This window comes from Platalea leucorodia (assembly GCF_965183815.1).
Source record: "Platalea leucorodia genome assembly, chromosome: 28".
Classification (NCBI taxonomy): Eukaryota; Metazoa; Chordata; class Aves; order Pelecaniformes; family Threskiornithidae; genus Platalea; species Platalea leucorodia.
This window is the reverse complement of record NC_138850.1, coordinates 84,218-105,738: the sequence shown is the minus strand read 5'-3', so window position 1 is coordinate 105,738 and position 21,521 is coordinate 84,218. Positions and strand designations below refer to the sequence as shown.

At 63.2% G+C, this 21,521-nt stretch overlaps 2 protein-coding genes and 1 long non-coding RNA gene across 13 annotated transcripts; all 3 read right to left on the bottom strand.

The window, feature by feature from the left end:
• Nucleotides 1-1,753: 1,753 nt before the first annotated feature.
• On the bottom strand, nt 1,754-16,056 carry LOC309601022 (butyrophilin subfamily 1 member A1-like). 2 transcript variants are annotated; one of them, XM_082333825.1, is made up of 9 exons: nt 14,429-16,056; nt 14,033-14,117; nt 7,281-7,628; nt 6,291-6,572; nt 6,078-6,182; nt 5,758-5,778; nt 3,508-3,528; nt 3,109-3,141; nt 1,754-2,622 (listed from the first exon to the last, which is right to left on the bottom strand). In XM_082333825.1, exons 2-9 carry the CDS (start codon nt 14,103-14,105, stop codon nt 2,099-2,101), a joined length of 1,407 nt encoding a protein of 468 aa, XP_082189951.1. In that variant the 5' UTR covers nt 14,106-14,117; nt 14,429-16,056; the 3' UTR covers nt 1,754-2,098. The 2 variants fall into 2 exon arrangements, with proteins under 2 accessions (XP_082189951.1, XP_082189950.1); XM_082333824.1 differs by having other exon boundaries at nt 6,078-6,572.
• On the bottom strand, nt 9,969-21,377 carry LOC309601017 (butyrophilin subfamily 1 member A1-like). Of its 10 annotated transcripts, XM_082333813.1 has the most exons (10): nt 20,804-21,377; nt 20,408-20,492; nt 19,596-19,943; nt 18,606-18,887; nt 18,393-18,497; nt 18,073-18,093; nt 17,698-17,790; nt 17,546-17,578; nt 16,869-17,056; nt 9,969-10,652 (listed from the first exon to the last, which is right to left on the bottom strand). In XM_082333813.1, the coding sequence occupies exons 2-10, from the start codon at nt 20,478-20,480 to the stop codon at nt 10,311-10,313; spliced, it is 1,485 nt and encodes a 494-aa protein (XP_082189939.1). In that variant the 5' UTR covers nt 20,481-20,492; nt 20,804-21,377; the 3' UTR covers nt 9,969-10,310. The 10 variants fall into 10 exon arrangements, with proteins under 10 accessions (XP_082189939.1, XP_082189934.1, XP_082189937.1 ...); XM_082333808.1 differs by having other exon boundaries at nt 18,393-18,887; nt 20,611-21,377; XM_082333811.1 differs by having other exon boundaries at nt 18,393-18,887; nt 19,596-19,938; nt 20,611-21,377.
• On the bottom strand, nt 12,703-13,465 carry LOC309601053. The gene is made up of 3 exons (XR_014230520.1): nt 13,392-13,465; nt 13,101-13,198; nt 12,703-12,778 (listed from the first exon to the last, which is right to left on the bottom strand). It is a non-coding gene; the product is annotated as an uncharacterized lncRNA (long non-coding RNA).
• Nucleotides 21,378-21,521: the final 144 nt, after the last annotated feature.

Below are 21,521 nucleotides of genomic sequence, written 5' to 3'. Positions count from 1 at the left end.
TCACCGGACGGGTACGAGCTGTGGGAGGAACCAGGAAAAAGGCTATGGCCAAAGTCCAACTTTCTCGCAGTTTCTGGGTGCAGCACTACTGGCTCTGGAGTGCAATGAGATAAGGAGAAAACTCAATCTCCTGCTGACAGCACAGCTCCTGATGCCCCTCGGTGTCATTTGCAGTCCCCTCCTTGGCACTGGCTCCGAGCAGAAAAACAACACTTGCCCAACAAGCCTCTGGGCTGGGCTCCTGCCCTGCAGCTCGGTGGGGTCTTCCCAGGCAGGGCTGAGCAGGACCTGCCACGCCCCAACGGGGACATTAAGAGATGGGGTTCATTGCCAGCCCAGCAACAGCCTGCTTGGTGCTATGCCCGACACGCGCCCCGCTTTCGCACGCGGTGCCGCTGCCACACTCGCCCAGCTGCTCCCAGTTGCCAACGGAAAAGGCTCTCTGCCTGCAAGATCCACGCCACGCGGTCCAAAATCAGCCAGGCGTCCCCACGAGGCTCCGTCTGTCCGCCAGACCTCGTCCAGGGACGCTCGTGCAGAGAGACGCTCTTGCTTTGCGGGGATAACGCGTTCCTTTTCTCTCATCAGTCGGGATACGTCCGTGGGTGCAGGACACAGCTCCTGTTGCCTTCTGCTCTCTCCGGAGGCCTCTTTCTTCCAGCACTTCCCTTGGCTCGCACTTCCTGAGGATGCCCCAGGCTCCCACGCGTGCTTCTCAGGGATGCGCGGGGCTCCTGGGCCGGCAGACATCTTCTGTCGCTCTTTTTCCCCACGATAACCAGGTGGCCTTTAGGGCTGCTGCCATGGGGGGGCCCCATGTCTCCTGCCGCCCCCGTCTCCGGCTGCTCCAGGCGCTGCCCTGAGCAGGTACGATGCTCTCAGGTGGCAAAAAGTCAAGCTGCGTTGGAGGTTGAGCGCGCCCGAGGGGTACGGGCATGGGGAAATGGTCTTGGGGAGACACCTGCACCCCAAAAGAAGCTGGGGAACCTGGTGGTGGGGCTGGAGAAGCGGATGGCGGAGCTGGAGGGGACGTGCCAGCGGCTGGCACCCAAGTTGCTGCAGGTGGGGCGGCCTCAGGGTGCTCCTGTGCCTGGGGAGGGCTGCGCTGGGTCCAAATTGCCACCGGTCCCAGCATCAAGGGCACGTTGGGGTTGCGGGATGGCAGGGACAGGCTCTGGGATGTGCCCCAGCCGCGGCGCAATGGGGCTGTCCCTGGCCCCGCTGTGGGGTGGCTGTGCCCCCCAGGGCTCCCCGTGTGGGACCAGGCACTGACTCTGCTCTGCTCCCCTTCCCCAGCACGGCCCATGCTGGGCATCCTCAGCAGGGGGGGCACGGGTGGGGGGTCTCCCATCGTGGTGCAAAGAGTCTTGCCGAGTGCAGCTTGGCCACTGGGCCCAGCGTGCCCACGCTCCTCTGGTACTGGGGGAGCCCGGAAGCGGGCACAGGGCTCCTCCAGATGTGCTCTCCCCTTCCCTGCCTGCTCCAGCTGTGGCACCACGCCACGCTCCAGCTGTGCTCCCCGCAGAGCCCAAAAGGGCCCTGGCAGCGGTGGGACTCAAACCCACGCCCCCAAAGAGCCTTAATCCAGCGCCTTAGACCGCTCGGCCACGCTACCCTGCGGCAAACCTTGCGCTCCTTAGGGCAAACCATCAAACCCCAAAGTCGCCAAAGTCTGCAAAATTCATCCAACTCCCTCCAAAGACCCTGCGCAGGCAGCAAGGCATCAGCACAAAAAGACCCCAGGACCCATCGCGGACACGCTCCACCTTCACCTTTATTCAAGCCCAGGCTGCTGCTCCTGGGCACGACGACGGGCCTACAAGGGAAACAAGAGCCCAAACCCGCGGCTCAGCACCGACAACGTGGCCACAAACTCCAACCCAAACAACCAATGCTGCTTGCGATGCCACACATCGTGGCCGCGCAGACCCTGGCCCCCTGCCCCTCGCTCCCTCTCGCCTCCCCGCCCTTGGGCAGGGCAGAGAGGGACAGCGGCTCCTGCGGGATGGAGGAGAGGAGAGCGGGCAGGGACTGGAGAAGGGCAGCATCTGCTGGAGGCGGTGGAGGAGATGGAAGGGGGGCCGATGGTCTGGGTGTTTTAGCCCCTGAGGTAAAGCTGGGTTTTCTGGGTCCCCAGCCAAAACCAGGGACGGATGATCTCCCCGTTGAACGAGGCTGGTGGGAAAGTGAAGATCTCGCCCCCGCTCTCGGCATTGATGAAAGTCACCAGCCCCTGTGTGCAGTCCAGACAGACCAGGATTCTCCTGGGGACCGGGAACAGGGACAGGGCTGTGCAAGGAGAGGTGAGAGCTTCAAACTGCCCGTTATAGTGCTCTAGTGCCCAGATCCCTCTGTTAGGACTCCTGTCCGTATACCCCTTCCTCCTCACAGACTCCCTGGCCACCCCCACAGCCCACCATGAGTCACCTCCAACCTTCCCCTCCACCTCCCAGCAGTGCCTCCCCTCCTTGAACCCCTCCCGGCCCAGCACAGAGCACCAAAAATTAAATCTCTCAGGGATGTCAGGCAGGTTCGGCCGATCCCTTTCACGTGTGACTCTTCTCAAATCATTCGACAGGACAAGATCGGAATGAGCCGTGTCCGGATCCAGGGTCACCACATCTGCAGGGGACAGGAGGAGCCAGAGCATCAGGGGCAGAGCGGAGTGCTGGGCAGGGTTTCCCCAGCCTGGGGCCGGGATGTGCCCCGCGGGGCAGGAGACCGGGCATCTCCTTCCTCCAAAGCATCCCCATCACGGGGCCGGCCCCAGCGCTGCCGCGGCTGAGCTCGGTCCCGTGGGAAGGGGCAACGGTGGGGCTGCAGCCCCGGCAGGCAGGAGCGGGATGGGGAGGCAGTGGCTGGCTCTGGGCAGTGCGCGCGGTGCCACGGCGGGACGTGGCTCCTCTGGGCCCAAGGGTGCAACTCAGAGAGGGTTGGAAATTTGAGAAAATGGGGCGAGAGAGAGGCTGGGGCCGTGGTGCGGGGGGTCTGAGTCACCAACCACAGCCAGGCACGGCCAGTCCCTTGCACCGGCCAGCCCAGTTCCGCCTCGCACAGAGGGAAAGGCAGGAAAGCGGCACCCAAAGGGGCAAGCAAAGAGACAATTACCTGGATCTGCAGGAAGCAGAAACTTTCTCCATGCTACAAGGAGAGACAAGAGCTGGTCACATCCCGCAGCCGCTGCCCAGCAGCTCTGGGCAGGAGAGAGGGGCCAGCCCTGGGCTGCTCTCCCTGAGCTGCCCACCCACCCAGGCCCATCGCCTTGGGCTTGCCCAGGGCCAGGCGACGCAGGGATGGAGAGGACGGGCAAGGAGGGAAAGGGCTCCAAGGAAAAGGAAAAGACCCCCTTGCTGCCGGGAAGGGCTCCCTGCCAGCCTGTCCCCCCATCAGCCCCGCCAGGCACTCGGGAGCTAAGTCCCAACTTCAGGAGCCATCCAAAGCCAAGTCCCTCCCAGGGGGCTCCTTGCCCAGGACGTTTTGCCGGTGGAAGGGGCCAGAAGGACTCACCCAGCTCTCTGGACAGCTTCGCTGCAAAGCAGAGGCAGAGGAAGAGGTGGTCAGGAGAGCAGCTTGGTTCATCCGTGGCAACATCTCAAGAGGGTCTCTTGGACCTTCCCACCAGCCACACGGCCCGGCCATGCTCCCTGCCCTCCCACCCGCACCCCGTGTCCTCTTCCCCTGCCCTCCTTTGCCCAAAGACCTTCTTCATGAAGGCAAAACCATTGCTCGCACACAACCGACAGGTGGCAAAAAGTCAAGCTGCGTTGGAGGTTGAGCGCGCACGAGGGGTACGGGCATGGGGAAATGGTCTTGGGGAGACACCTGCACCCCAAAAGAAGCTGGGGAACCTGGTGGTGGGGCTGGAGAAGCGGATGGCGGAGCTGGAGGGGACGTGCCAGCGGCTGGCACCCAAGTTGCTGCAGGTGGGGCGGCCTCAGGGTGCTCCTGTGCCTGGGGAGGGCTGCGCTGGGTCCAAATTGCCACCGGTCCCAGCATCAAGGGCACGTTGGGGTTGCGGGATGGCAGGGACAGGCTCTGGGATGTGCCCCAGCCGCGGCGCAATGGGGCTGTCCCTGGCCCCGCTGTGGGGTGGCTGTGCCCCCCAGGGCTCCCCGTGTGGGACCAGGCACTGACTCTGCTCTGCTCCCCTTCCCCAGCACGGCCCATGCTGGGCATCCTCAGCAGGGGGGGCACGGGTGGGGGGTCTCCCATCGCGGTGCAAAGAGTCTTGCCGAGTGCAGCTTGGCCACTGGACCCAGCGTGCCCACGCTCCTCTGGTACTGCGGGAGCCCGGAAGCGGGCACAGGGCTCCTCCAGCTGTGCTCTCCCCTGCCCTGCCTGCTCCAGCTGTGGCACCACGCCACGCTCCAGCTGTGCTCCCGCAGAGCCCAAAAGGGCCCTGGCAGCGGTGGGACTCGAACCCACGCCCCCAAAGAGACTGGAGCCTTAATCCAGCGCCTTAGACCGCTCGGCCACGCTACCCTGCGGCAAACCTTGCGCTCCTTAGGGCAAACCATCAAACCCCAAACTCGGCCAATTCTGCAAAATTCACAAGGGGCTGGTTTAAAGGGGGGGGATGGGGGACGGCACAGGAAGGGGGGCTCAGCCCTGCCCTGCCACCCCGCGGCTCACGCTCCCCTCCTCGGCCCTTTGGCAGACAAAGCACCGACCTCTGCGCAGGTGACACCCACGACGGAGGACTTCACGGCTGCCTCTCAACGGACAAGAAGGCCAAGGGGGGCTTCAAGCACAAGGACGTCCCAGCTCCGCCCCGGCCCTCGGCCCTGTCGCCTTGGGGACCTCGGCTCCCTGGGGAGGACGTGTGCCCTGCTTTCCCCAACGCCCCCTCCTCATCCATAGCCAAACTAAGGGGTTCGGGGGGGCCGAGGGGCTGCACCCATAGCAGGGGACGGGTAGCGGGGTGCCGGATGGGCGATCCCCAGCTGCGGGGGGCCTGGGGGCCACAGGCAGACCTGGGGAGGGGCAGCAGGGGCCAGCCCGTATCTACCGCAAAGGGTGTCCGGGAGCCCATGGCTGAGCCTGGGGGGCTGAGGAAGGAGCAGGGGGGGCTGAGGAGGAGCAGGGGGGACCGTACCCCCCCAGGTCCATCGAGCAGAGAGGTCCCGTACGCGGCTGCGGGTAGCCCTAACACCCGGTCCCTGGTCCCAGCACCAGCCCACCCCACAGCCCCCGTCCCCACTTCCAAACCAAACCCCGCAGCAGCAGCAGCAGCAGCAAGCCATAGTGCTAACTAGCGCTTTAAAGCAGCCCCAGCTTGGGAAAGTCTTTCTACCTGCAGAACTTCCCTCCTCCTCTTCCCCACCTACGGCCGCTCTGTTACCAAGATGCTTTCACGCCCCGAGCCAAAGCCCTGAAATAAGCAAAGAGGCGCAGCCGTCTCTCCCGAGCGCCCAGCTGGGACGGGGGTGCCGGCAAGAAAAGTCAGGGTTGTGCCGAAAAGGCTTGTGCGGCGTGGAAGGATGCTAACAGAGCGGGGGCATCGCGGGGAGACGGGGTGCTGGCCGAGTCCGGGGCTGCCCAGAACGAAGAGAAGGGGGTGCCTGAGGCCTGAGTGCCCCCCACCTCCGACCCCCCAGCGCTCATCCTGCAGGGAGCTGCCCCCACGCGCCTGCTCCCACCACCGCTCCAACTCCCTGCAAAGCCCCTGCGCAGACAGCAAGGCATCAGCACAAAAAGCCCCCAGGGGGGCTCCTTGCCCAGGAGGTTTTGCCGGTGGAAGGGGCCAGAAGGACTCACCCAGCTCTCTGGACAGCTTCGCTGCAAAGCAGAGGCAGAGGAAGAGGTGGTCAGGAGAGCAGCTTGGTTCATCCGTGGCAACATCTCAAGAGGGTCTCTTGGACCTTCCCACCAGCCACACGGCCCGGCCGTGCTCCCTGCCCTCCCACCCGCACCCCGTGTCCTCTTCCCCTGCCCTCCTTTGCCCAAAGACCTTCTTCATGAAGGCAAAACCATTGCTCGCACACAACCCTCGGGCCCTTCGACATGCGTCCATGGGCCAGGGCTCGGCCTCACTCCGCACCGATCCCCTCGCTCCATCCCTGCCATTCCAAACTCACCTTTCCTTTGGAACAGATAAGCACTGAGGCCGGCGAACACAGCTGAAAGCACGAGGAACACACCCAGAGCTACCATCCAGTGCTGGGCGTTGTGGAAAAAGGGAGCTGAGAAAGAAAAAACCATCAGGAGCCCGGGATCAAAGCTGCTCAAAGCAGCGCAGCAAACCCCAGCCCTGCTGCCCGCGCCGCAGGGGCTGCCTGCAGTCGTTGCACCTGAGATGTGCAGGGACGACGCCTGCTCCTGGTCGAGGCGGCTGTTCCTGACCACGCAGGTCCGCTTCCCATCTCCCTTCCCGCTGACAACGATGACATCTTCGATGTCAAACAGGCCCCTCTCATCCGGGGAACGTCTCTGGGCGAGCGAGGGGAGATGCTGACCGCCGGCATCTTTCCACAGCACCTGCGGTTGCGGGTACCAGCCGGACGATCGACACACCACGCGGATGCCTCCGTCCTCGTAAGCCTCCAGAGAGAGGCGAGGGACAGAGCCTGCGGCTGGGGGAAGAGCCCGTGGTTGGGGGTGAGTTAGGGATGGACTCGGCTCAAAGGCGAAGACTGGACGCGATGCCAGACACCTCACAGGTCCCCAAGGGGCTGTGGGAGCGGGCACGGCCCATGCTCCTCACACCACCCAAACCACCCCAACCCGTGCGGGAACCGGAGAGCACTGATGCCAAACGCCCCCACAGCCCCCATAAAACAGCCTGGCCGAGGAAGACCGAGCTGCCCAACATCAGCACCTCAAGCCTTCCAGACAACACCCCAGGTCTGCTACGGCACACAAAGCAAAGCAAAGCCAAGCCCCAGCTGGTCACACCTGGGAAGAGCTCTCTTCCCAACTCCAGACACAGCGTTCGGTGCCATCCTTGGCACGGTTGGCAGCCCGGGCTCTGAGGCGGAGGAGCGGCTCAGCAGCTTGTCCCCAGTGCCTTCACAACATCCTGAGGACACCCTTCACGGACACCGCAGGGACCCAGCAAAGCCCTCGCGTCCATGCAGCTCTGCCCCCAGAAACACCTCCAGCCCCACGGGCGTGCTCCCTCCTGGGGAAGAGCCCCCTCGGACCCGACCTCTTTCAACGGCCCTTGGCCTTCAGCACTTCATCGACAGACGTGAGGATGGGACAGAGGTGCGGGAGGGACACACAGGGACAACCCAGGGACACCTGGACCATCCCCTGGAAACACCGCGCCGGCCACAAACCTGCCACCTCCAGGTCCACTGTAGCTTCTCCATAAGAGGCAGCGTCTTGCACCGTGCAGACGTACTCGCCATCGTCAGAGGGTCTCAACCCGGTGATTTGCAAGTCCAGGATTCCATTGGAGAGACCACCTCTGGCCAACTCTGTCCTCCCAGCGTATTGCTGCATCTGCTCCACATACCGGTCCTCTCCGTTTCGGTAGTGGTGCACCGTTTCAGACAACTGGTGCCGGATCCACCTGATCTCGAAGCTCCGAGCGTCCACGCTGGGGGACAAGTGACATGGCAGCACGACGTCCTCCCCCACGGTGGCACGGAGATGGGGGGCTGGTCCCTCCACTCTGAACTGAGCTTGGTGACGGAGAAGGACACAGAGACACAGAGATTGTGCCTGCGTTAATTTAGGGGCATTGCATGGCATGAAACCCATTTGCGGCCAAGCTCTGTGCTTGGCTCCCGCCCCACGGTGGCTCCCCTGCCCCACAGCTGCCCCCCCGAGCAGGCAGAAGCCCCCGCCAGCCCTTTAGGATCCCTACCTGATCCCAGCTGGAGGACATGGAGAGCCACAAAAGAAGTCAGGAGGCCCCTGAAGCTCGTGGGGAACCACATCTGCCGCCCGGAGCTGGAGAAGAGGGTGGGGAAGGGAGGCAGAGGGAGGGCAGTGGGGGGTTACAGCCACGGGAGAGGGGATGGGGGAGAAGGGCTGCACCTGTCCCCAAAAGAGGCTCCAGAAATCCCACCAAACCGCCTGCACGAGCACCCTGACGTCGGAGGAAACCGTTGCTCCAGGGCAGGACGGGACCACGCGCGGCTCCCCAGTGCAGCCCCCAGCTCTGCCCCGCTCCCCCTCATTCTTCTACGTCCCTTACAAGGCTCTAAATTCAGGTAAATAGTCTAAATGCCCTGCGGAAAGAGCAGTCCCTCACCGGACGGGTACGAGCTGCGAGAGGCACCAGGCTAAAGGCTACACCCAACGTCTCCAACTTTCTCGCAGTTTCTGGGTGCAGCACTACTGGCTTTGGAGTGCAATGAGATAAGGGGAAAACCCCCTTAATCTCCTGCTGACAGCACAGCTCCTGATGCCCCTCGGTGTCATTTGCAGTCCCCTCCTTGGCACTGGCTCCAAGCAGAAAAACAACACTTGCCCAACAAGCCTCTGGGCTGGGCTCCTGCCCTGCAGCTCGGTGGGGTCTTCCCAGGCAGGGCTGAGCAGGACCTGCCACGCCCCAACGGGGACATTAAGAGATGGGGTTCATTGCCAGCCCAGCAACAGCCTGCTTGGTGCTATGCCCGACACGCGCCCCGCTTTCGCACGCGGTGCCGCTGCCACACTCGCCCAGCTGCTCCCAGTTGCCAACGGAAAAGGCTCTCTGCCTGCAAGATCCACGCCACGCGGTCCAAAATCAGCCAGGCGTCCCCACGAGGCTCCGTCTGTCCGCCAGACCTCGTCCAGGGACGCTCGTGCAGAGAGACGCTCTTGCTTTGCAGGGATAACGCGTTCCTTTTCTCTCATGAGTCGGGATACGTCCGTGGGTGCAGGACACAGCTCCTGTTGCCTTCTGCTCTCTCCGGAGGCCTCTTTCTTCCAGCACTTCCCTTGGCTCGCACTTCCTGAGGATGCCCCAGGCTCCCACGCGTGCTTCTCAAGGATGCGCGGGGCTCCTGGGCCGGCAGACATCTTCTGTCGCTCTTTTTCCCCACGATAACCAGGTGGCCTTTAGGGCTGCGGCCATGGGGGGGGCCCCATGTCTCCTGCCGCCCCCGTCTCCGGCTGCTCCAGGCGCTGCCCTGAGCAGGTACGATGCTCTCAGGTGGCAAAAAGTCAAGCTGCGTTGGAGGTTGAGCGCGCACGAGGGGTACGGGCATGGGGAAATGGTCTTGGGGAGACACCTGCACCCCAAAAGAAGCTGGGGAACCTGGTGGTGGGGCTGGAGAAGCGGATGGCGGAGCTGGAGGGGACGTGCCAGCGGCTGGCAACCAAGTTGCTGCAGGTGGGGCGGCCTCAGGGTGCTCCTGTGCCCGGGGAGGGCTGCGCTGGGTCCAAATTGCCACCGGTCCCAGCATCAAGGGCACGTTGGGGTTGCGGGATGGCAGGGACAGGCTCTGGGATGTGCCCCAGCCGCGGCGCAATGGGGCTGTCCCTGGCCCCGCTGTGGGGTGGCTGTGCCCCCCAGGGCTCCCCGTGTGGGACCAGGCACTGACTCTGCTCTGCTCCCCTTCCCCAGCACGGCCCATGCTGGGCATCCTCAGCAGGGGGGGCACGGGTGGGGGGTCTCCCATCGCGGTGCAAAGAGTCTTGCCGAGTGCAGCTTGGCCACTGGACCCAGCGTGCCCACGCTCCTCTGGTACTGGGGGAGCCCGGAAGCGGGCACAGGGCTCCTCCAGATGTGCTCTCCCCTTCCCTGCCTGCTCCAGCTGTGGCACCACGCCACGCTCCAGCTGTGCTCCCACAGAGCCCAAAAGGGCCCTGGCAGCGGTGGGACTCAAACCCACGCCCCCAAAGAGACTGGAGCCTTAATCCAGCGCCTTAGACCGCTCGGCCACGCTACCCTGCGGCAAACCTTGCGCTCCTTAGGGCAAACCATCAAACCCCAAACTCGCCAAAGTCTGCAAAATTCATCCAACTCCCTCCAAAGACCCTCCGCAGGCACCAAGGCATCAGCACAAAAAGACCCCAGGACCCATCGCACACACGCTCCACCTTCACCTTTATTCAAGCCCAGGCTGCTGCTCCTGGGCACGACGACGGGCCTACAAGGGAAACAAGAGCCCAAACCCGCGGCTCAGCACCCACAACGTGGCCACAAACTCCAACCCAAACAACCAATGCTGCTTGCGATGCCACACATCGTGGCCGCGCAGACCCTGGCCCCCTGCCCCTCGCTCCCTCTCGCCTCCCCGCCCTTGGGCAGGGCAGAGAGGGACAGCGGCTCCCGCGGGATGGAGGAGAGGAGAGCGGGCAGGGACTGGAGAAGGGCAGCATCTGCTGGAGGCGGTGGAGGAGATGGAAGGGGGGCCGATGGTCTGGGTGTTTTAGCCCCTGAGGCGCAGCTCGGTTTCCTCTGTCTCCAGCCAAAACCAGGGGCGGATGATCTCCCCATTGAACGAGGCTGGTGGGAAAGTGAAGATCTCGCCCCCACTCTCGACATTGATAAAAGTCACCAGCCCCTGTGTGCAGTCCAGACAGACCAGGATTCTCCTGGGGACCGGGAACAGGGACAGGGCTGTGCGAGGAGAGGTAAGGGCTGCAAACTGCCCTTTACGGTGCCTCAGCGCCCAGATCCCTCCGTTAGGGCTCAAGTCCGTGTAGCACTTCCTCCTCACAGACTCCCTGGCCACCCCCACAGCCCACCATGAATCACCTCCAACCTTCCCCTCCACCTCCCAGTAGTGCTTCCCCTCCTTGAACCCCTCGCAGCCCAGCACACAGCACCAACAATCAAATCTCTTAGGATTATAAGGCAGCTGCTGCCATGTTCTTTCCCATGTGACTCTTCTGAAATCATTCGACAGGACAAGATCGGAATGAGCCGTGTCCGGATCCAGGGTCACCACATCTGCAGGGGACAGGAGGAGCCAGAGCATCAGGGGCAGAGCTGAGTGCTGGGCAGGGTTTCCCCAGCCTGGGGCCGGGATGTGCCCCGCAGGGCAGGAGACCGGGCATCTCCTTCCTCCAAAGCATCCCCATCACGGGGCCGGCCCCAGCGCTGCCACGGCTGAGCTCGGTCCCGTGGGAAGGGGCAACGGTGGGGCTGCAGCCCCGGCAGGCAGGAGCGGGATGGGGAGGCAGTGGCTGGCTCTGGGCAGTGCGCGCGGTGCCACGGCGGGACGTGGCTCCTCTGGGCCCAAGGGTGCAACTCAGAGAGGGTTGGAAATTTGAGAAAATGGGGCGAGAGAGAGGCTGGGGCCCTGGTGCGGGGGGTCTGAGTCACCAACCACAGCCAGGCACGGCCAGTCCCTTGCACCGGCCAGCCCAGTTCCGCCTCGCACAGAGGGAAAGGCAGGAAAGCGGCACCCAAAGGGGCAAGCAAAGAGACAATTACCTGGATCTGCAGGAAGCAGAAACTTTCTCCATGCTACAAGGAGAGACAAGAGCTGGTCACATCCCGCAGCCGCTGCCCAGCAGCTCTGGGCAGGAGAGAGGGGCCAGCCCTGGGCTGCTCTCCCTGAGCTGCCCACCCACCCAGGCCCATCGCCTTGGGCTTGCCCAGGGCCAGGCGACGCAGGGATGGAGAGGACGGGCAAGGAGGGAAAGGGCTCCAAGGAAAAGGAACAGACCCCCTTGCTGCCGGGAAGGGCTCCCTGCCAGCCTGTCCCCCCATCAGCCCCGCCAGGCACTCGGGAGCTAAGTCCCAACTTCAGGAGCCATCCAAAGCCAAGTCCCTCCCAGGGGGGCTCCTTGCCCAGGACGTTTTGCCGGTGGAAGGGGCCAGAAGGACTCACCCAGCTCTCTGGACAGCTTCGCTGCAAAGCAAAGGCAGAGGAAGAGGTGGTCAGGAGAGCAGCTTGGTTCATCCGTGGCAACATCTCAAGAGGGTCTCTTGGACCTTCCCACCAGCCACACGGCCCGGCCGTGCTCCCTGCCCTCCCACCCGCACCCCGTGTCCTCTTCCCCTGCCCTCCTTTGCCCAAAGACCTTCTTCATGAAGGCAAAACCATTGCTCGCACACAACCCTCGGGCCCTTCGGCATGCGTCCATGGGCCAGGGCTCGGCCTCACTCCGCACCCATCCCCTCGCTCCATCCCCGCCATTCCAAACTCACCTTTCCTTCGGAACAGATAAGCACTGAGGCCGGCGAACACAGCTGAGAGCACGAGGAACACACCCAGAGCTACCATCCAGTGCTGGGCGTTGTGGAAAAAGGGAGCTGAGAAACAAAAAACCATCAGGAAAAGGGCTCATTTTACACTGCCGTGCAGGAGGAGAAGGAAAAATAGAAAAAAATCCCCAAACTTGTAGCTCATCAAAACCTTGTCCTGGGAGCCCTGGGCTGAAGGGGACAGAGTCCTCTCTGTCCCACGGAGATACCGATGCTAACCTGAAGCACACCAGGCTCCGGTTGTCTCGGGGGCTAAAAGCCATGGGACGGGGCACAGCCCTCCCGTTCCCCCAGAGCCCGCACGCTTCACCAGGAGCCCGGGATCAAAGCTGCTCAAAGCAGCGCAGCAAACCCCAGCCCTGCTGCCCGCGCCGCAGGGGCTGCCTGCAGGCGTTGCACCTGAGATGTGCAGGGACGACGCCTGCTCCTGGTCGAGGCGGCTGTTCCTGACCACGCAGGTCCGCTTCCCATCTCCCTTCCCGCTGACAACGATGACATCTTCGATGTCAAACAGGCCCCTCTCATCCGGGGAACGTCTCTGGGCGAGCGAGGGGAGATGCTGACCGCCGGCATCTTTCCACAGCACCTGCGGTTGCGGGTACCAGCCAGACGATCGACACACCACGCGGATGCCTCCGTCCTCGTAAGCCTCCAGAGAGAGGTGAGGGACAGAGCCTGCGGCTGGGGGAAGAGCCCGTGGTTGGGGGTGAGTTAGGGATGGACTCGGCTCAAAGGCGAAGACTGGACGCGATGCCAGACACCTCACAGGTCCCCAAGGGGCTGTGGGAGCGGGCACGGCCCATGCTCCTCACACCACCCAAACCACCCCAACCCGTGCGGGAACCGGAGAGCACTGATGCCAAACGCCCCCACAGCCCCCATAAAACAGCCTGGCCGAGGAAGACCGAGCTGCCCAACATCAGCACCTCAAGCCTTCCAGACAACACCCCAGGTCTGCTACGGCACACAAAGCAAAGCAAAGCCAAGCCCCAGCTGGTCGCACCTGGGAAGAGCTCTCTTCCCAACTCCAGACACAGCGTTCGGTGCCATCCTTGGCACGGTTGGCAGCCCGGGCTCTGAGGCGGAGGAGCGACTCAGCAGCTTGTCCCCAGTGCCTTCACAACATCCTGAGGACACCCTTCACAGACACCGCAGGGACCCAGCAAAGCCCTCGCGTCCATGCAGCTCTGCCCCCAGAAACACCTCCAGCCCCACGGGCGTGCTCCCTCCTGGGGAAGAGCCCCCTCGGACCCGACCTCTTTCAACGGCTCTTGGCCTTCAGCACTTCATTGACAGACATGAGGATGGGACAGAGGTGCGGGAGGGACACACAGGGACAACCCAGGGACACCTGGACCATCCCCTGGAAACACCGCACCGGCCACAAACCTGCCACCTCCAGGTGCACTGTAGCTTCTCCATAAGAGGCAGCGTCTTGCACCGTGCAGACGTACTGGCCATCGTCAGAGGGTCTCAACCCAGTGATTTGCAAGTCGAGGATTCCATTGGAGAGATCATCTCTGGCCAGCACTGTCCTCCCAGCGTATTGCTGCATCTGCTCCACATACCAGTCCTCTCCGTTTCGGTAGTGGTGCACCGTTTCAGACTGGTGCCGGATCCACCTGATCTCGAAGCTCCGAGCGTCCACGCTGGGGGACAAGTGACATGGCAGCACGACGTCCTCCCCCACGGTGGCACGGAGAGGGTAGATTGGTCCAACCACTCTGAACTGAGCTTGGTGATGGAGAAGGACACAGAGACACGGAGATTGTGCCTGCGTTAATTTAGGGGCATTGCATGGCAAGGGGCGAGCCCGGCGTGAAACCCATCCGCGGCCAAGCTCTGGGCTCGGCTCCCGCCCCACGGCAGCTCCCCTGCCCCACAGCTGCCCCCCCGAGCAGGCAGAAGCCCCCGCCAGCCCTTTAGGATCCCTACCTGATCCCAGCCGGAGGACATGGAGAGCCACAAAAGAAGTCAGGAGGCCCCTGAAGCTCATGGGGAACCACATCTGCGGCCGGAGCTGGAGAAGAGGGTGGGGAAGGGAGGCAGAGGGAGGGCAGTGGGGGGTTACAGCCACGGGAGAGGGGATGGGGAAGAAGGGCTGCACCTGCCCCCAAAAGAGGCTCCAGAAATCCCACCAAACCGCCTGCACGAGCACCCTGACGTCGGAGGAAACCGTTGCTCCGGGGCAGGACGGGACCACGCGCGGCTCCCCAGTGCAGCCCCCAGCTCTGCCCCGCTCCCCCTCACCAGGATTTCTTCTACGTCCCTTACAAGGCTCTAAATTTAATTAAATAGTCTAAATGCCCTGCGGAAAGAGCAGTCACTCACCGGACGGGTACGAGCTGCGAGAGGCACCAGGCTAAAGGCTCCACCCAACGTCTCCAACTTTCTCGCAGTTTCTGGGTGCAGCACTACTGGCTTTGGAGTGCAATGAGATAAGGGGAAAACTCAATCTCCTGCTGACAGCACAGCTCCTGATGCCCCTCGGTGTCATTTGCACTCCCCTCCTTGGCACTGGCTCCGAGCAGAAAAACAGCACTTGCCCAACAAGCCTCTGGGCTGGGCTCCTGCCCTGCAGCTCGGTGGGGTCTTCCCAGGCAGGGCTGAGCAGGACCTGCCACGCCCCAACGGGGACATTAAGAGATGGGGTTCATTGCCAGCCCAGCAACAGCCTGCTTTGTGCTACGCCCGACACGCGCCCCGCTTTTGCACGCGGTGCCGCTGCCACACTCGCCCAGCTGCTCCCAGTTGCCAACGGAAAAGGCTCTCTGCGTGCAAGATCCACGCCACGCGGTCCAAAATCAGCCAGGCGTCCCCACGAGGCTCCGTCTGTCCGCCAGACCTCGTCCAGGGACGCTCGTGCAGAGAGACGCTCTTGCTTTGCGGGGATAACGCGTTCCTTTTCTCTCATCAGTCGGGATACGTCCGTGGGTGCAGGACACAGCTCCTGTTGCCTTCTGCTCTCTCCGGAGGCCTCTTTCTTCCAGCACTTCCCTTGGCTCGCACTTCCTGAGGATGCCCCAGGCTCCCACGCGTGCTTCTCAAGGATGCGCGGGGCTCCTGGGCCGGCAGACATCTTCTGTCGCTCTTTTTCCCCACGATAACCAGGTGGCCTTTAGGGCTGCGGCCATGGGGGGGCCCCCATGTCTCCTGCCGCCCCCGTCTCTGGCTGCTCCAGGCGCTGCCCTGAGCAGGTACGATGCTCTCAGGGGGCAAAAAGTCAAGCTGCGTTGGAGGTTGAGCGCGCACGAGGGGTACGGGCATGGGGAAATGGTCTTGGGGAGACACCTGCACCCCAAAAGAAGCTGGGGAACCTGGTGGTGGGGCTGGAGAAGCGGATGGTGGAGCTGGAGGGGACGTGCCAGCGGCTGGCACCCAAGTTGCTGCAGGTGGGGCGGCCTCAGGGTGCTCCTGTGCCCGGGGAGGGCTGCGCTGGGTCCAAATTGCCACCGGTCCCAGCATCAAGGGCACGTTGGGGTTGCGGGATGGCAGGGACAGGCTCTGGGATGTGCCCCAGCCGCGGCGCAACGGGGCTGTCCCTGGCCCCGCTGTGGGGTGGCTGTGCCCCCCAGGGCTCCCCGTGTGGGACCAGGCACTGACTCTGCTCTGCTCCCCTTCCCCAGCACGGCCCATGCTGGGCATCCTCAGCAGGGGGGGCACGGGTGGGGGGTCTCCCATCGCGGTGCAAAGAGTCTTGCCGAGTGCAGCTTGGCCACTGGACCCAGCGTGCCCACGCTCCTCTGGTACTGGGGGAGCCCGGAAGCGGGCACAGGGCTCCTCCAGATGTGCTCTCCCCTTCCCTGCCTGCTCCAGCTGTGGCACCACGCCACGCTCCAGCTGTGCTCCCCGCAGAGCCCAAAAGGGCCCTGGCAGCGGTGGGATTCGAACCCACGCCCCCAAAGAGACTGGAGCCTTAATCCAGCGCCTTAGACCGCTCGGCCACGCTACCCTGTGGCAAACCTTGCGCTCCTTAGGGCAAACCATCAAACCCCAAACTCGCCAAAGTCTGCAAAATTCATCCAACTCCCTCCAAAGACCCTGCGCAGGCACCAAGGCATCAGCACAAAAAGACCCCAGGACCCATCGCGGACACGCTCCACCTTCACCTTTATTCAAGCCCAGGCTGCTGCTCCTGGGCACGACGACGGGCCTACAAGGGAAACAAGAGCCCAAACCCGCGGCTCAGCACCGACAACGTGGCCACAAACTCCAACCCAAACAACCAATGCTGCTTGCGATGCCACACATCGTGGCCGCGCAGACCCTGGCCCCCTGCCCCTCGCTCCCTCTCGCCTCCCCGCCCTTGGGCAGGGCAGAGAGGGACAGCGGCTCCCGCGGGATGGAGGAGAGGAGAGCGGGCAGGGACTGGAGAAGGGCAGCATCTGCTGGAGGCGGTGGAGGAGATGGAAGGGGGGCCGATGGTCTGGGTGTTTTAGCCCCTGAGGCGCAGCTCGGTTTCCTCTGTCTCCAGCCAAAACCAGGGGCGGATGATCTCCCCGTTGAACGAGGCTGGTGGGAAAGTGAAGATCTCGACCCCACTCTCGGCATTGATGAAAGTCACCAGCCCCTGTGTGCAGTCCAGACAGACCAGGATTCTCCTGGGGACCGGGAACAGGGACAGGGCTGTGCAAGGAGAGGTGAGAGCTTCAAACTGCCCGTTATAGTGCTCTAGTGCCCAGATCCCTCTGTTAGGACTCCTGTCCGTATACCCCTTCCTCCTCACAGACTCCCTGGCCACCCCCACAGCCCACCATGAATCACCTCCAACCTTCCCCTCCACCTCCCAGCAGTGCCTCCCCTCCTTGAACCCCTCCCGGCCCAGCACAGAGCACCAAAAATTAAATCTCTCAGGGATGTCAGGCAGGTTCAGCAATGTAATGTCCCATGTTACTGTTCTCAAATCATTCGACAGGACAAGATCGGAATGAGCCGTGTCCGGATCCAGGGTCACCACATCTGCAGGGGACAGGAGGAGCCAGAGCATCAGGGGCAGAGCTGAGTGCTGGGCAGGGTTTCCGCAGCCTGGGGCCGGGATGTGCCCCGCGGGGCAGGAGACCGGGCATCTCCTTCCTCCAAAGCATCCCCATCACGGGGCCGGCCCCAGCGCTGCCACGGCTGAGCTCGGTCCCGTGGGAAGGGGCAACGGTGGGGCTGCAGCCCCGGCAGGCAGGAGCGGGATGGGGAGGCAGTGGCTGGCTCTGGGCAGTGCGCGCGGTGCCACGGCGGGACGTGGCTCCTCTGGGCCCAAGGGTGCAACTCAGAGAGGGTTGGAAATTTGAGAAAATGGGGCGAGAGAGAGGCTGGGGCCGTGGTGCGGCGGGGGGTCTGAGTCACCAACCACAGCCAGGCACGGCCAGTCCCTTGCACCGGCCAGCCCAGTTCCGCCTCGCACAGAGGGAAAGGCAGGAAAGCGGCACCCAAAGGGGCAAGCAAAGAGACAATTACCTGGATTTGCAGGAAGCAGAAACTTTCTCCACGCTACAAGGAGAGACAAGAGCTGGTCACATCCCGCAGCCGCTGCCCAGCAGCTCTGGGCAGGAGAGCGGGGCCAGCCCTGGGCTGCTCTCCCTGAGCTGCCCACCCCCCCAGCACGTTACCTTCGGGTCCCCCAGGGGCAGGCAATGCAGGGACGCCAGGCAAGGAGGGAAAGGACTGAGCAGAGAGCTGCGAGGAGAGGACCTCATGCTGTGCTGGATCAGAGCAAAAGCAATGTTTGAGCAGTGGGGGCCAGCTTCTCATCCCACGGCTGCTCCTGCAAGAGCTTGGGCAGACCCCAAACTCCTTGCCTTTGGGGAGTGGGAACAGACCCCCTTGCTGCCAGGAAGGGCTCCCTGCCAGCCTGTCCCCCCATCAGCCCCGCCAGGCACTCGGGAGCTAAGTCCCAACTTCAGGAGCCATCCAAAGCCAAGTCCCTCCCAGGGGGGCTCCTTGCCCAGGACGTTTTGCCGGTGGAAGGGGCCAGAAGGACTCACCCAGCTCTCTGGACAGCTTCGCTGCAAAGCAGAGGCAGAGGAAGAGGTGGTCAGGAGAGCAGCTTGGTTCATCCGTGGCAACATCTCAAGAGGGTCTCTTGGACCTTCCCACCAGCCACACGGCCCGGCCGTGCTCCCTGCCCTCCCACCCGCACCCCGTGTCCTCTTCCCCTGCCCTCCTTTGCCCAAAGACCTTCTTCATGAAGGCAAAACCATTGCTCGCACACAACCCTCGGGCCCTTCGGCATGCGTCCATGGGCCAGGGCTCGGCCTCACTCCGCACCGATCCCCTCCCTCCATCCCCGCCATTCAAAACTCACCTTTCCTTCGGAACAGATAAGCACTGAGGCCGGCGAACACAGCTGAAAGCACGAGGAACACACCCAGAGCTACCATCCAGGGACGGGCGTTGTGGAAAAAGGGAGCTGAGAAAGAAAAAACCATCAGGAGCCCGGGATCAAAGCTGCTCAAAGCAGCGCAGCAAACCCCAGCCCTGCTGCCCGCGCCGCAGGGGCTGCCTGCAGTCGTTGCACCTGAGATGTGCAGGGACGACGCCTGCTCCTGGTCGAGGCGGCTGTTCCTGACCACGCAGGTCCGCTTCCCATCTCCCTTCCCGCTGACAACGATGACATCTTCGATGTCAAACAGGCCCCTCTCATCCGGGGAACGTCTCTGGGCGAGCGAGGGGAGATGCTGACCGCCGGCATCTTTCCACAGCACCTGCGGTTGCGGGTACCAGCCGGACGATCGACACACCACGCGGATGCCTCCGTCCTCGTAAGCCTCCAGAGAGAGGCGAGGGACAGAGCCTGCGGCTGGGGGAAGAGCCCGTGGTTGGGGGTGAGTTAGGGATGGACTCGGCTCAAAGGCGAAGACTGGACGCGATGCCAGACACCTCACAGGTCCCCAAGGGGCTGTGGGAGCGGGCACGGCCCATGCTCCTCACACCACCCAAACCACCCCAACCCGTGCGGGAACCGGAGAGCACTGATGCCAAACGCCCCCACAGCCCCCATAAAACAGCCTGGCCGAGGAAGACCGAGCTGCCCAACATCAGCACCTCAAGCCTTCCAGACAACACCCCAGGTCTGCTACGGCACACAAAGCAAAGCAAAGCCAAGCCCCAGCTGGTCACACCTGGGAAGAGCTCTCTTCCCAACTCCAGACACAGCGTTCGGTGCCATCCTTGGCACGGTTGGCAGCCCGGGCTCTGAGGCGGAGGAGCGGCTCAGCAGCTTGTCCCCAGTGCCTTCACAACATCCTGAGGACACCCTTCACAGACACCGCAGGGAGCCAGCAAAGCCCTCGCGTCCATGCAGCTCTGCCCCCAGAAACACCTCCAGCCCCACGGGCGTGCTCCCTCCTGGGGAAGAGCCCCCTTGGACCCGACCGCTTTCAACGGCTCTTGGCCTTCAGCACTTCATTGACAGACATGAGGATGGGACAGAGGTGCGGGAGGGACACACAGGGACAACCCAGGGACACCTGGACCATCCCCTGGAAACACCACGCCGGCCACAAACCTGCCACCTCCAGGTGCACTGTAGCTTCTCCATAAGAGGCAGCGTCTTGCACCGTGCAGACGTACTGGCCATCGTCAGAGGGTCTCAACCCAGTGATTCGCAAGTTCAGGATTCCATTTGAGAGACCACCTCTGAGCAACTCTGTCCTCCCAGTGTATTGCGGCATCTGCTCCACATACCGGTCCTCTCCGTTACGGTAGTCGTGCACCGTTTCAGACAACTGGTGCCGGATCCACCTGATCTCGAAGCTCCGAGCGCCCACACCGGGGGACAAGTGACATGGCAGCACGACGTCCTCCCCCACGGTGGCACGGAGAGTGGAGGCTGGTCCCTCCACTCTGAACTGAGCTTGGTGACGGAGAAGGACACAGAGACACAGAGATTGTGCCTGCGTTAATTTAGGGGCATTGCATGGCAAGGGGCGAGCCTGGCGTGAGCCGTGCGCGCTCCATCCCATGGGCGTTGCTTTGCCTCCCCGTGCTCCAAAGACAGTGGAGAAAGTGGAGAAAGTGGAGAGGGAGGGGGGGGACTGGGAGGAGAAGGAGGTTTGCTGGGAGTGGGAACCTGCGCCAGAGAATGACCTGCACCCCAGCCAGCCCCGGTACAAGCGACAAAGGTTTTAGGGGAGCAGTGCAGGACGGGACTGAAGATGGACCCAGGGCAATGGACGGACTGCGTAAAGAGCCCAAGGGAAAGTGAAACCCATCCGCGGCCGAGCTCTGGGCTCGGCTCCCGCCCCACGGCGGCTCCCCTGCCCCACAGCTGCCCCCCCGAGCAGGCAGAAGCCCCCGCCAGCCCTTTAGGATCCCTACCTGATCCCAGCCGGAGGACATGGAGAGCCACAAAAGAAGTCAGGAGGCCCCTGAAGCTCGTGGGGAACCACATCTGCAGCCGGAGCTGGAGAAGAGGGTGGGGAAGGGAGGCAGAGGGAGGGCAGTGCGGGGTTACAGCCACGGGAGAGGGGATGGGGAAGAAGGGCTGCACCTGCCCCCAAAAGAGACTCCAGAAATCCCACCAAACCGCCTGCACGAGCACCCTGACGCCGGAGGAAACCGTTGCTCCGGGGCAGGACGGGACCACGCGCGGCTCCCCAGTGCAGCCCCCAGCTCTGCCCCGCTCCCCCTCACCAGGATTTCTTCTACGTCCCTTACAAGGCTCTGAATTCAATTAAATAGTCTAAATGCCCTGCGGAAAGAGCAGTCACTCACCGGACGGGTACGAGCTGCGAGAGGCACCAGGATAAAGTCTATGGCCAAAGTCCAACTTTCTCCCAGTTTCTGGGTGCAGCACTACTGGCTTTGGAGTGCAGTGAATCAAGGAGAAAACTCAATCTCCTGCTGACAGCACAGCTCCTGATGCCCCACGGTGTCATTTGCAGTCCCCTCCTTGGCACTGGCTCCGAGCAGAAAAACAACACTTGCCCAACAAGCCTCTGGGCTGGGCTCCTGCCCTGCAGCTCAGTGGGGTCTTCCCAGGCAGGGCTGAGCAGGACCTGCCACGCCCCAACGGGGACATTAAGAGATGGGGTTCATTGCCAGCCCAGCAACAGCCTGCTTGGTGCTATGCCCGACACGCGCCCCGCTTTCGCACGCGGTGCCGCTGCCACACTCGCCCAGCTGCTCCCAGTTGCCAACGGAAAAGGCTCTCTGCGTGCAAGATCCACGCCACGCGGTCCAAAATCAGCCAGGCGTCCCCACGAGGCTCCGTCTGTCCGCCAGACCTCGTCCAGGGATGCTCGTGCAGAGAGACGCTCTTGCTTTGCGGGGATAACGCGTTCCTTTTCTCTCATCAGTCGGGATACGTCCGTGGGTGCAGGACACAGCTCCTGTTGCCTTCTGCTCTCTCCGGAGGCCTCTTTCTTCCAGCACTTCCCTGGCTCGCACTTCCTGAGGATGCCCCAGGCTCCCACGCGCGCTTCTCAAGGAT